The 12,730-nt window shown below is 44.5% G+C and overlaps 1 protein-coding gene across 1 annotated transcript in view; it reads left to right on the top strand.

Moving 5' to 3' along the window:
- The window catches only part of VAT1L (vesicle amine transport 1 like), a 166,410-nt gene that overhangs the window by 82,627 nt on the left and 71,053 nt on the right, over positions 1-12,730 (top strand). Inside the window, exons 5-7 of the mRNA XM_019980143.2 lie at positions 1,198-1,301; positions 3,510-3,565; positions 7,728-7,922. Coding sequence (XP_019835702.2) covers positions 1,198-1,301; positions 3,510-3,565; positions 7,728-7,922 — 355 coding nt within the window. The remainder of the gene's footprint in view (positions 1-1,197; positions 1,302-3,509; positions 3,566-7,727; positions 7,923-12,730) is intronic.

The raw sequence follows: 12,730 nt of genomic DNA on the forward strand, positions 1-12,730 counted from the left end.
GGTAGAAAGCAAAGCTGATCTCTTTGGAAGGGCCTCTGTAATGGGCTGGGTTTTGGACAAGGCCTGGGGGCTTTTAAAGGGCACACTCTTGTTAGACTCAGCTCTTGCGGGCACGAGAAGGTTGCCTTAGCGTCTGAACCCTGGAGGTGCGTGTGTAATTTCCTAGTTGGTGCCACTGTGGACACAGCTGGTGACATCAGCTAGTGTTGGTGGCTGAACTTTGCTGAAGGATTGGGGAGGGGGTAGAAAAACTGAGTGATGTGCTAAGGCAAGATAGCCCCTACAAACTCACAAACCTGAGGAAATGCCTTTCTTGTCTGCCCAGAGCAGGGTCCAGCCACAGCTGGTAACTCCGTGGGCAGGAATATTTTCCCTACACATCTCCCGAGAGTTCCAGTCCTACAGCCCCTCCTGCATAATCTCTTTTAACCCAGGAAGCCCAGTACGTGTTTATTAAGTGCATGAGTAAGTGAATTGCTAAATGTTAAATAAATAAACGGATGAAGGAATCTTCCTAATAGAGGACGGATGTGGATTCCCTCTATGCTGGAACCCTCCATCACTGTAGGAAGATCCCCTCTATTTAACCCTCTTCCTCTGAGAGTGTACTTATAGGTTGAACCTGGAGATTGGACAAACAGAAGTTTGCAAGTTAAATTAGTGTGCCTTTATAGATTCACTGAGGAGGGACGTGGAGAAGGAAAAAGGCAAACCCTGCTAGACTGGAAGCCCCACGAAGATAGGGAGCTTGCTGGTTATAGCACTCTGTCTTCAGCACCTTGGACAGAGTTGGGCACGCGACCCAAGCTCCACAAATATGAGTTGTTGATTGGCTTCCAGAGTGACTGTTTTGTGGTTGGCAATCGGCCAAGTATCACATTTTTCATCTCACTTCATTCCTAGCACAAAAAGACATGCTAGGTCCACTTTCCAAAGGAGAAAGGGGAGGCTCAGAGATGATGAGTAAGGTGGCTAGACAGACTGTGACCTTCCACGCTGGCACCACCCTCTGGGCTTAGCATCCTCCAGCTTTGTGAAATTCTTCAAGACGGACTCCAAGGCTTCTGCTGTACATCTTGATGCTCTCAGAGCTCTCTGTGTTCCTGAGAGTCAACAGTATGACATGGGAGGGGAGAGGGACTGCCAGTTTGTTCCCTGACAGGTTACAATATTTTACTTTGTCGTTTTGCCATTTAGAATCTCTGCTGAAGGAGTGGATGTTGTTTTGGATTGCCTCTGTGGGGACAACACCGGGAAAGGCCTCAGCCTTCTCAAACCACTGGGGACCTACATTTTATATGGTGAGTGCTCAACAGAAGCGGGGGCAGGGAGCACTGCGTGTGTGCTTGCAAAAGCTCTGAAAGACGAGATGTGCTGATATGTTGGCAGAATAAGATGGGGGTGTTCTCAACTTTTTCATATTTTCTATGATACTGCTATGGCTGTTCATTGTTTTCTATTCTAAAAGTGCCTACTGCACTATTATTCTATAAGCATGTCTCATTCTACAAGAAATAAAGCAAGGCCAAGCCAAGGTAGTGATGAGATGAAACCTGACCACAGTAGGTGGCACAGGAGGGAAATACTAATAGCTTCAAAGGAAGTTTCAAAAATGAAGCAATAAAGGACCCAAAGGAGGATGGAGAGGAGTGGATAGGATGCAGGTGGGGGTGGGTGTGGGGATAAATGGGAAGATCTTCATTACTGAAGATGAAGTTGCAAAGTACAGGATTTCCTTCCTCTAAACTACTCCTGTATGTCCCAATCAAGACAGAGGCTCTGAAGGGATGAAGTCCACATCTGCCTCTACATTCACTTATATGCTCTCGGGTCTGGGGGGATCTATGAAGGACATCTGGGAGAGGTTTCCTCCAGAAGAATGAGACCCCAGAGCCTCCTCTTTCTCTTTTGTCCCTCTTCTTCTTCCTCGCCTCCTTGTCTTCCTCCTCCAACACCACCTCCTCTTTCTCCCCCTTCCCCTTCCCCTTTTTCTTCTCTTTGTCATAGGCATAGAAAGCAATTTAAACATTAGTCTCCACAAAGGGAAAAAAACATATCTGAAGCCAGATGTCACATTCCAGAGCCATATGATCTTAGGGTTCTCCAGTGTGTGAGATTTTTGGCACTCTGTTCCATGGGAATAGAGTACAAAATTGAGCCTTAGTTCTGTATAACTTAGGAAAAAAATACTCAATTCTGTACTGTTTGCTGAGAAGTTTATAAAAGAGATCTGTGAGAGGAATAAGCAGCCAAGCATCATTTTGTCATCATCAGATCATTGTGACAGAAAGAGAAGGAAGAAGCTTTCACTGCTGGAGTATTCTGGCATCATCAATAGTGGCCATGTATTAATAGTTGAAAGGGGCAGATGCATAATTTTAAAATTATTACTATTGATAAGAGAAGCTATGAATGTCAGTGTACAATATATGGATATTGGCTATGACCGACATGTGAGTCAAATGCAGATGACACTTTATCCATCTTTGCTCATGTACTGTTTTTTCGCCTTAGTTTCACGATGTCACTCTGGTGTAATACAACTCGATCATATCACAAGTATCTAATTCATTGTATCAATCACTTGACTACTAAGTAATCAAAGCCTAGTGCCGTGATGTTTGTATCCCGTAAAAGCCATGCCATAAAAGGAGAAGCAAGTTCACCAATGCCGAAGAAGTGAGTTTAAGACAGACATTGATTTTCTCATTTACCGGTTCTCTGAGAAGATCCTAGTCCCAAATCTGTGGGGACAAAGCAGAGGAGTTGTTGAAAAGCCACCAATATTGTATAGTATCTCTCACCTTCCACCCAACCCAGAACCCAGGAGGAGGTCTTTTCTTTCTGCACGAGTAGACTCAGCTTCCTGTCTTCCCTCTGAATATCACTTGTTCTCACTAGCAAAGCTCGGTTACCTACACCTTTGGTCTCAAATGGTTTTCTCCTTTCTGCCCAGACTTCTTTGGAGGTAACATGAGTCACACCATTTCCTTGGCTTCTGAACCTGTTTTCACCCTCACCTGTTGCTCTGTACCGTGTATTTCCATCCATCTAAATTCTAGCCCAGCCCCGCCTCTCCCCACCACTTAAATGCCCAGTCAATGTCATCTCCCCAAGCCTCTCACTCACCGAGGAATCAAATTAAAACCATAAAGGAAGCTCACAAATGAGTTCATTTCTCAGTCTCCAAGAACGGAACCAACAAGACATTTTGGCAGCCCATCACTTTATTAGAATGTTGGCTTAAATCACATTTTTGCCGCATGACCAATTTTCCCAAGCGATGAAACGGTCGCCTTGAGAAATGTTACTTCCTCTTTGATCCAGTGATACTTAGTTAAAATTGTTGGCTTGACACCACCCACCCCCTCCATTTCCCTCACTTTTCCAAGGCTGAATTAAATTTCTGTTCAAGCTCTTGACAGTTTGGGGCCAAACAACTGCCATTCTTCCATGTGAACCAAGAGATTGATTGTCATGAGCTTGACTTAGGAGTCTTCCCTTTGCAGGTTCATCCAACATGGTGACTGGAGAGACCAAGAGCTTCTTCAGCTTTGCAAAATCAGTAAGTATCCATGCACGTCTAACGAACGGGGGTGGTGTGGTGCTTGGCATGCTGTAAGCTCTTCTAAGGACATGGACCTGATAGGCCAACTCTTGTTTGTCTTTCATCTGCATCATTCATTTGCAAGACAGCCCGTGTTCCCACCCTGCTCATTACACATGGTCAGGACTGTGATTTGGGGCGCTTTTGTTCAAATGAAGCAGAGAGGTGAGAGAGTCAGAGAAACTCCAGAAAGCTTTGTTTCTTATTTCAACAGAGATTGTTGGTGTTCTTAATCATTGGTCAAGAATAAACTTAGCATTAGTGAAGTTTGTTTGGTCCGTGGAGAGACCAGCCTTTCAGTTTGGCTACTTTCTAACCGGGTCTCCAGGGCTGCCTGACATTTCTCCATATCCTTATTCTACTGGCTTGGAGATACAATGGGACCTCAAATTTTCTCAAGCTCCTGGGGCGGTACTGTGATAGGGGCAAGTGTGTGAACCCTAGCATAGATGCTCATGTCTGAATACAGTGGTTACTGTGTCTGCAATTGAGAAGCTGCGTTCCTGGTACATTCACTGCATCACGAACCTACTCAGGTCTGCATTCCCACCTAGAGCTACAGTTGCTGGAATTAAACTAATTTGGACTTGAACCTGCATTTTTACCTCCACACCCACAACAAGGAGTGGCAGCGTCTCATCAGAGCCTGCCTTCGTCCTCTCTCCTCTACCCTCCCCAGCAGCCAGTGAGATGCTGATGGACTCACTCTGTGAGCATCTTCTGAGCACCTACTATTTGTGGTGCTGTGCCAAGCACCGGGTACTGCAGTGAATTAGGCTGGCACACTTGATGTCCTTGGGAGGGAGGCAGACAAGCTGAAATAAGTAACACATATTAATAAGATGCTTGGCAGAACATCTCTGAAAGGGATGAAATAGGGTGTTGCAACAGAAAAGAACAGAATGGGGTAGAGGCATTATGAATAGGGCAGTCAGACAAAACCGGGGCAAGGGGTTTAGAATTTACTCTCAGCATGACACTGTGGAGGTATCCAGATGCCCTCAAAGTGCCAACTCTGATTGCCAAAGGCTTTATTCCCAAATGGCCCCTGATTGTGGAATGATCAATACTTCCTGCCCTGAGAGTGGAATGAAAGGGCCTCTGCTTGCGTTTGAACTTCAAAGTTCAGGTCAAGGATTACGCAGCCATGGGATAAACAGGGGAGCAAGAATGGAGCCTAATGAAGGATGCTGTCTGGATCATGTCCCCTGAAGACAGGCTTTGTGTCCTTGGCAGCTGTTTCATTGCTGTGGCTGTAATTAATGTGATGCTGACGGCCTGCTGTGGGGAACCAAATTGCTCTGAAATTACATACAATTGTAAGAAGTGTTTTCCCTTTCTCCCCTACATGCACAATCACAACACACAGTGTTAATGAAATAATTGCAGTGTGCCCAGGTTCGATGAAGGCGCTTGTAAAAACAGCCAGGATGGAGGGTAAGATTCTCCTGCCCAGAACAAGGCTTCTGATTACCAGAAGGCTTTATAGCTGGAGGTCAAGAACAAAGTTTGTTCCCTTTCAGAGGCCAGGTTCAATATTAGTTGGTCGGTTAGAAGCAAATTGAAGGTAGGGCATGCTGAGGCAGTGGAATGATGGCTTTGTTCTGGAAGGTTCTAGAAAGGCATTTTCTTCTGTACATTGGAGAAAAGCTTAGAAATCGAAGGTATAGTTGGACTCATACAGGAATTTCTCACACAGCTATCCTACTGATGTTCCCACTTAAAACTCTTACAGAGTGTGTGTTCACATGCCATTTGTTTTTAGATCATAAGGGTAATGACAATAACAATTGAAGTCAACATTTCAAGAGCAGTCTGACTCCAGATCCAAAACTCTTACTCACTTAAGCCAAAATATCTCTCCAACTTCCGATGATAAAAAGGTTTCATACTTATAGACCACATACTACATGCCAGATGCTGAGCTAAGTCATTTGTACGTGTTAACACACTTATTCCCCATGACGACCCTGCGAGGTATGGTGGGGACACTGAACACAGGTTAAGCGATTTGCTCACAGTTGCACGCCGAGTGACAGAGTGGGATTCAGAAGCAGGCGCTGGACTCTGGAACTCACTTAACCACGACTGGGCAGCAACGATAGGCTCAGTGAGCTTTCATTTCACAAACGCTGCTAGAAGCACTATGCATACACTATGAATCAAGTTATTAATCATTTCTCTGCCTCCACGTCTGTGGCAAGCAGCCCAGGCCAAATACATGTCTCTTCTAGAGCTGGCCCTGGGGCCCCTGGGGACTGGGTTTTGGTGAAAATGTTGGGCATGAACCTTACCCCTGTTGACAACCTGTCTTTCTTAGACGTATTTTCCAACCATCTCATGTCCCCGCTCTTAAAAGTATTTTACTTTTTTGAGCTTCCTCAATCCTGGAAGGAGGCAGGATGTAAAGGAAACAAACCATAACATAAATGTTAATATCATAAATGTTCCTAAGTATCCATCACATGGCTCTTTGCCTTCTGTATTAAACTAGTTAGTAACCATTTTAATCTCTTAAGAGTCTTCCAGAAGCTGGAACTTCAAATTTCTAAAGTCTAACAAGAACCAAAGGGGACATAATCAAGACAGAGAAAAGCAATTGGATAAATATTTCTGTGGTTTGCTAATGAGTTATCTACTTATTTTTCCTACTTATGGCTTCCCTGATAGCTCAGCTGGTAAAGAATCCACGTGCAATGCAAGAGACCCTGGTTAGATCCCTGGGACGGGAAGATCTGCTGGAGAAGGGATAGGCTACCCACTCCAGCATTCTTGGGCTTTCCTGGTAGCTCAGCTAGTAAAGAATCTGCCTGCAATGCGGGAGACCTGGGTTCAACCCCTGGGTTGGGAAGACCCCCTGGATAAAGGAAAGGCTACCCACTCCAGTATTCTGGCCTGGAGAATTCCATGGACTGTATAGTTCATGGGTTTGCAAAGAGTCAGACACGACTGAGTAACTTTCACTTTCACTCACTTATTTTTCATGTCTAAAGTGGAAGATGGGAGACAGGAAATAAGGCAGCCGTACTTGTCAGGTGTGGCTTTCCCACTTAGGACCTTAGTGCTAGTGACATTTACGGATGGATAATTTTGTCTCAAGGACCTGCCCTGTGTATTGCAGGATTTTAGCAACATCCCTGGCTTTTTCCCAATTCCCAGGTGGTGCAGTGGCAAAGAATCCACCTGCCAGTGCAGGAGATGCAAGACATGGGTTTTACCCCTGGGTTGGGAAGATCCCAGAGTAGGAAATACTCCAGTAACCCACTCCAGCATTCTTGCCTAGAAAATTCCATGGACAGAGGAGGCTGGCGGGCTGTAGTTCAAGGGGTAGTAAAGGGTTGGACCCGAGTGAGCACACACACACTGGCTTCTTCCCAGTAGATGCCAGTTCATTCCCTGCCTTGAGTCATCACAACAAAAAAAAATCCCAAACATTTACCAAATGTCCTTTGGGAGGGGGGAGGGTAAAACTGCCCTTAGCTGAGACCCACCAATTTAGTCCCAACGCTCTGGCTTCATCACTCCATCATGCTGTTCCTTCTTCCTCCGTTATGCTTCTCTTCTCTTTTTTATCTGGTGTTTTCCAACCCTGTCCACCCGCCCCCCCCCCCCCCCCACCCAGCCTTGCTGCTGTGCCCTGCAAGGAAAGCTGCTTCCACAGGCACCCCACCGCACCCACACCTCGCTTGGACTTCTCTGCCACTCTGCTCCCTTCACCAGCCCATCACCACCACCACCACCATCCACTAAGCCAAGTGCTTTAGGCTAAACTCTCCCAGGAAACCTCAGAGGCAGTATCCTGCCACATCCCATCACTGAGAAAAATGAAGCCTGGAGAGTAACTGGGAGCAGATTGTCAGGCAGGATCCAGCTCCAGATCACGATTCCAACTGTGTGACTCAGCAGTCTGGTCACATGTGGCCTAGGAGCTGTCTTCGTAAAGGGCTCTCCCCGATCTAGATCCTGAGCATCTTCGAAGCATCACTGTGCACTCATGGCAGCGCCCAGCATAGGAGGCACTTACAAAAATACACCAGCCAGAGGTACCTCCTGGCCAACGGGAATCCCCCCAGCCTGCCCAGCACTGACTCCTTGTCACCCACACCTTCTCTCTTTCCAGTGGTGGCAAGTCGAGAAGGTGAACCCCATCAAGCTATATGAAGAGAACAAAGTCATCGCAGGGTTTTCCCTTCTAAACCTGCTCTTCAAACAGGGCCGTGCTGGCCTCATTCGGGGAGTGGTGGACAAGCTCATTGCACTCTACAACCAGAAGAAGATCAAGCCCGTGGTGGACTCTCTATGGGCCCTGGAGGAGGTAAGGATGATGTTTCCCCCAGCAGATAGTCTTTTCCTTTTAATTCTGGCAGATTTGGGTAGCCAGATCCAATCTTTTATTAAGGGATTCTTACCACCACCACCACCCCCCACCAGGCTTGTTTGTTTTAAATGAGGATCCTAAATGTCATTGTCCTAGAGTGTGGAGTGCTATGAATGTAAGATATACTTCAAGTTTCATAGTGGTTCTTAAACCACGTGTGTCAATTTGCCTCTTGTGCCATGAACCTTTCCCAGTAGGTCACTGAACTTTGATGGGTATGTAGGATTCGCCTTGACTCCAAGAGAGCGTGTACATTGTTGCAACATCAATTACATCCTCACTTGCGGGTATATGAGACCGAGGTCAGAGCAGACAATGACTCAGAGCTGAAATAATTTGTGTGCCAAGCCTGGGTGCTTGGATCCCCTTCCAGATGTCGTTAACTTCACCCTGGGCACTGTAATTATTCATGAATTGCTAGATCTAGTGTTTGAGTCTTTTTATTAACTGATCTGCTGAAGTTCTAGTATTTGAAAGCATTCCTTGATTACACAAAACAAGAACTCCTCAAATACTGAAGGGTGAACTGGCTGCAGTGGTTCAGGGGAGATGGGCTAGGAGGAAGGAGTGTCTAGAAAATTCTTCAGGACAGGAGTGGTTTTGGATATTTGGGAAGTCAGTCATGGGAGCTACCCGTGAGGAAGAAACGAAGAAATGTGTTCTAGGCTTCAAGAGACATTTCATTAAGAAATCTTCCTTGGTCCGGATGTCACGAGCTTGGCTTCAGGCAGCCAAGAAGCCCTTGGAAAATACTGTGAAAGATGTGGGCTTGTGTTCTTTTGTTTGTTTGGTTGGTTTTTGCATATAGCATGAATGAATGTCTTGTATTTTGAGGAATCATGGACACTTATGAAAAATCTAACAAATATAAAATATTCTTTGGGACAAACAGTAGCCGTCATCCTGGCATGAAACTTGGTGCTGTTTGCCTAATGGACTAGGTTGGCCAAAATCCAATGGCTTTCCTGAGCACAGAAATCCCTCCCACCCAAAATATTTTTGTAGGAATCACCATGTAATCAAATAGGGCCAGTCCTGGATCCGTGGATCAAGCCTATATATGCCTCCTTGACACAGCAATATCATAAATGGTGCTTTAAAAACCCAGCCACCAAAACCCCTTCTCTTTTAGGGTAAAAGAAATATGTGTTTATTATAAGAAACTCCTAAATTACCCAAAGACATAGGAAAAAATAAACTGAAAATCCACATTCCAGAGATGGGTAACACTGTTAATATTCTGGTTTACTTCCTTCCAGTCTTTTTTCTTCTGCCCGTGTTCACTGTAATTCCATTGATTGCTAAGTCAAATCAGATAATCATACGTTTCCTCTGCTGTGTAAGTTCCAAGATGGTTAGCCTACGGTTATATTTTTCTTGAAAATGTTTTAATTTAATGGGTCAGACATCTGTGTGGTATTCACTGTGGCCTCTCATTGGAAGAGGAAAGGGCTAGACTGTAGAATGGCTGGTCTCAGAGGTCGGGGAGAAGGGTAAACCTGGGCTAGTGGAGACCAGGTATAAGAGATTAACTTGACCATGGAGCAAAGAAGAGACTTCAGCTTACTTTCCAGAAGGGATCCAACAAATCTGGTAGCATTGAAGTGAGGCCTACAATTGAAGAGGGGTCTGGTTGATCCAGTGGGTCCTTGGTCTGGTATTGGAAATCATTCCTTGCTTACAATGCTCTTGAATCAGCAAATGTGAACTGAATAACAATTGCATGCCCAACACTATGCATTGTTGGGGGTCACAGTGGCAAGCAGATGGCCAAGGTCCCTCAGCTTCAAGCTCACTTTCAGAGCAGTGGGGCAGAAGAACTCAAGTGACACCTTTAGACATGACATGTTTGCACCTTGTTTTATGTCCCTGGATATGTTCCAGTGTCTCCTAGTTTATAGTCTATGGGAAATTGAATAGAATCTGTATCCTACTGTTGTGTGAAAATTGTATAAATCTGAATTATGTTGAATTGGTTCATAGTGCTTTTCAGGTCTACTATATCCTTCAACTTTTCTATATATTCATTCTATTAATTTTTGAGAGTTTGATATTGAAACACCAACTAAAAATATTAATTTATCTCCTTAAAAAATAATTGTAATGTATAGTGGAACTAAATGTAACCTTGCTCCATATTTTCCAAGTCTCCTGTAAATGTGTTATTACACTTTCATAATTTAAAAAATAACCACCTGCCCCCCAAAAAAAGAAAAACCCAAGTGAACAAAATTAAGTAGGGTGTTCTCCAACTGCAGTAAGTTCTGGAAGGAATAAACTACGGTATATGTTGGCAAGTAAGTGGCAGTGGGGGGAGAAGTTTCTATAAAGCAGTCTTTCCAACCTTTTAAAATTACTGTCCCATATGGAGTTTTTTTTTTTTTAATACTTTTTTCTTAATTAACCTCCTCTGTGAAACTTTAGTCCCACAGATATACCATCTACCTACCTACCCATCTATCATCTATCTATGTCCTGTATGTATATTTGTGCTTTACACATATTAAAAGTGTAAGACTTTTTAAAAAAATCCTCCAGGAACCAATTCTCACCCCTCTGGGGGTGGTTTTGCTCCCACTAAACCAATAGCTCCCCGCCCCCACTGCCAGCTATGACAACAAAAACTGTTTCCAGCCATTGCCAAATGTTCCCCAGGAGGGATAGGGAGAAGGCAAAACCTTCCCTAGTTGAGAACCACCACTTTATATGAAGCTGTATTGAGGCTTCCCTGGTGGCTCAGTGGTAAAGCATTCACCTATCAATGCAGGAGATTCAGGTTTGAACCCTGCTCAAAGATCCCATATGCCTCGGTGCAAATAAGCCCTTGCACCACAACTATTGAGCCTGTGCTCTAGAGTCCAGGAGCTGCAACCACTGAAGCCCGTGTGCCCTAGAGTCTGTGTTCCACAACAAGAGAAACCACTGAAATGAGAAGTCTGAGTACCACACTTAGAGAAAAGCCCGTGCAACAGTGAAGAACCAGCATAGCCAAAAATAACTAATGAATTTGATTTGATTAAAAAAAATCAAAGACGTCATATTGGTTAAGACAGGCACCAGGAAAGCAAAGGAATTACAGCCCCTGCAGCAGGCTAGTCATTCACAGAGTGGGGAGGGGCAGCTGCCCTGTTTGCTAACAAAAGCACCCACAGTCACTCATCAGCAACACCCACCAACGTTTTGATGGTCTCTTCAGCAGTATTTACAGACAGCATTTTAGAAGCTGCACTTGGGCCAAGCTTGGCTATTTATCAAGCCCACACAGCTCTTCTGGGCTTGAAGAGAACAGAGCATGCTTATTACTTGCAAACCTCTGAAGGATGACTACAGTGAGTCTCCCCCATCCCCTTTGGTAAATGAGTTTACAAAATTACTTCTCAGGCCAGCTCTATAACTTCATCTATGGGACAGAAAGCCCATAGAGATTAAAAGAAAATTTTCTTGGGCTCTCTGAGAACTCAAACTAGAGGAATTAATAATATCAGAGATGATTAGGGTTCCTTTTTAGCCATCTATCTTCAACTTTATTGTAAATGTTATACACACCTTGGGTGATATGCTGCAGCCTCAGATTTGTCTCCAGATAATAAATGTGCAGCTGTACATAAAACTGTAAAAACAGTTCAGAGATGGGAAAGGGAGAAAAAAATACATCTGTCAATCAAGCAGCAGAGACATTATTGGGCACCTACTATGTGCTCATACTGTATTAAGATGTCACATCTACAGAAGGGATAGGTCACTTGTTCCCTGACCCTTACGTTTATGATTTAATTCCTGAGACAATCCCTAAGACCTATGAAACAGAAGAACTGCATTTTCAATTTTGGGATGTCAGTTTCAAGTGTGACTGGAATTTGAAAACAGAGGAGAATGGTGTTAAGGAAGAATGAATGTTCAGAGATGGTTTTGAGAATGAGTTAGGTCTTGGTAGAGATTAGTAGAATATAGATTCTTAGGATGATGTTGGGGTTTATAAAAGCAAAGTATTGCCCGCAGGAAGGACAGCGTGAAGACAATCAGAGAAGTGGGAATGAGTATGGGGTACCTGGGGTAGAGAAGTCTGAACAAAGCCGAGGAACGGGAACAAAGGACGAGAGGAAATAAGGCCGATCTGCTCAATGGAGTCCAAATCTCGGGTTTGAACTGGCCTTGCCTTTGCTGCCAGGCTCAGACGGTAAAGCGTCTGCCTACAATGCGGGAGATCCCGGTTCAATCCCTGGGTCGGGAAGATCTCCTGGAGAAAGAAAGGGCAACCCACTCCAGTATTCTTGCCTGGAAAATCCCATGGATGGAGGAGCCTGGTAGGCTACAGTCCAGGGGGTCACAAAGAGTCGGACACGACTGAGAGACTTCACTTTAAAGGAGAATGAGTTGACATTCTGGGTGAGAAGATTGTTATTTAGAGACTGTGGCCTAAGGAATATGACATCATTTCATCTCTCAATTCCTGGAAGCACATCTTGGCCCCAAGTATGGCACTAGGACACACACCTGGAGTATACAGCTCTGGCTTCTGATCACAAACGCCTTTACCTGTCTGCTATTTAATAGCACACAGAGGAAACTTATGAGCTGAATTGTGTACTCCCTGATATTCACACGTTAAAGCTGCAAATCCCAGTACCACAGAATATGACTGTATTTAGAGACAGGCCTTTAAAGAGATAATTAAAATGAGGCCTTTGAGTAACCCTAATACAATCCAACTGGTGTTCTTATAAGAAGAGAGATTAGGTTGAAGA

The sequence above is a fragment of the Bos indicus genome, chromosome 18 (assembly GCF_029378745.1).
Source record: "Bos indicus isolate NIAB-ARS_2022 breed Sahiwal x Tharparkar chromosome 18, NIAB-ARS_B.indTharparkar_mat_pri_1.0, whole genome shotgun sequence".
Taxonomy (NCBI): domain Eukaryota; kingdom Metazoa; phylum Chordata; class Mammalia; order Artiodactyla; family Bovidae; genus Bos; species Bos indicus.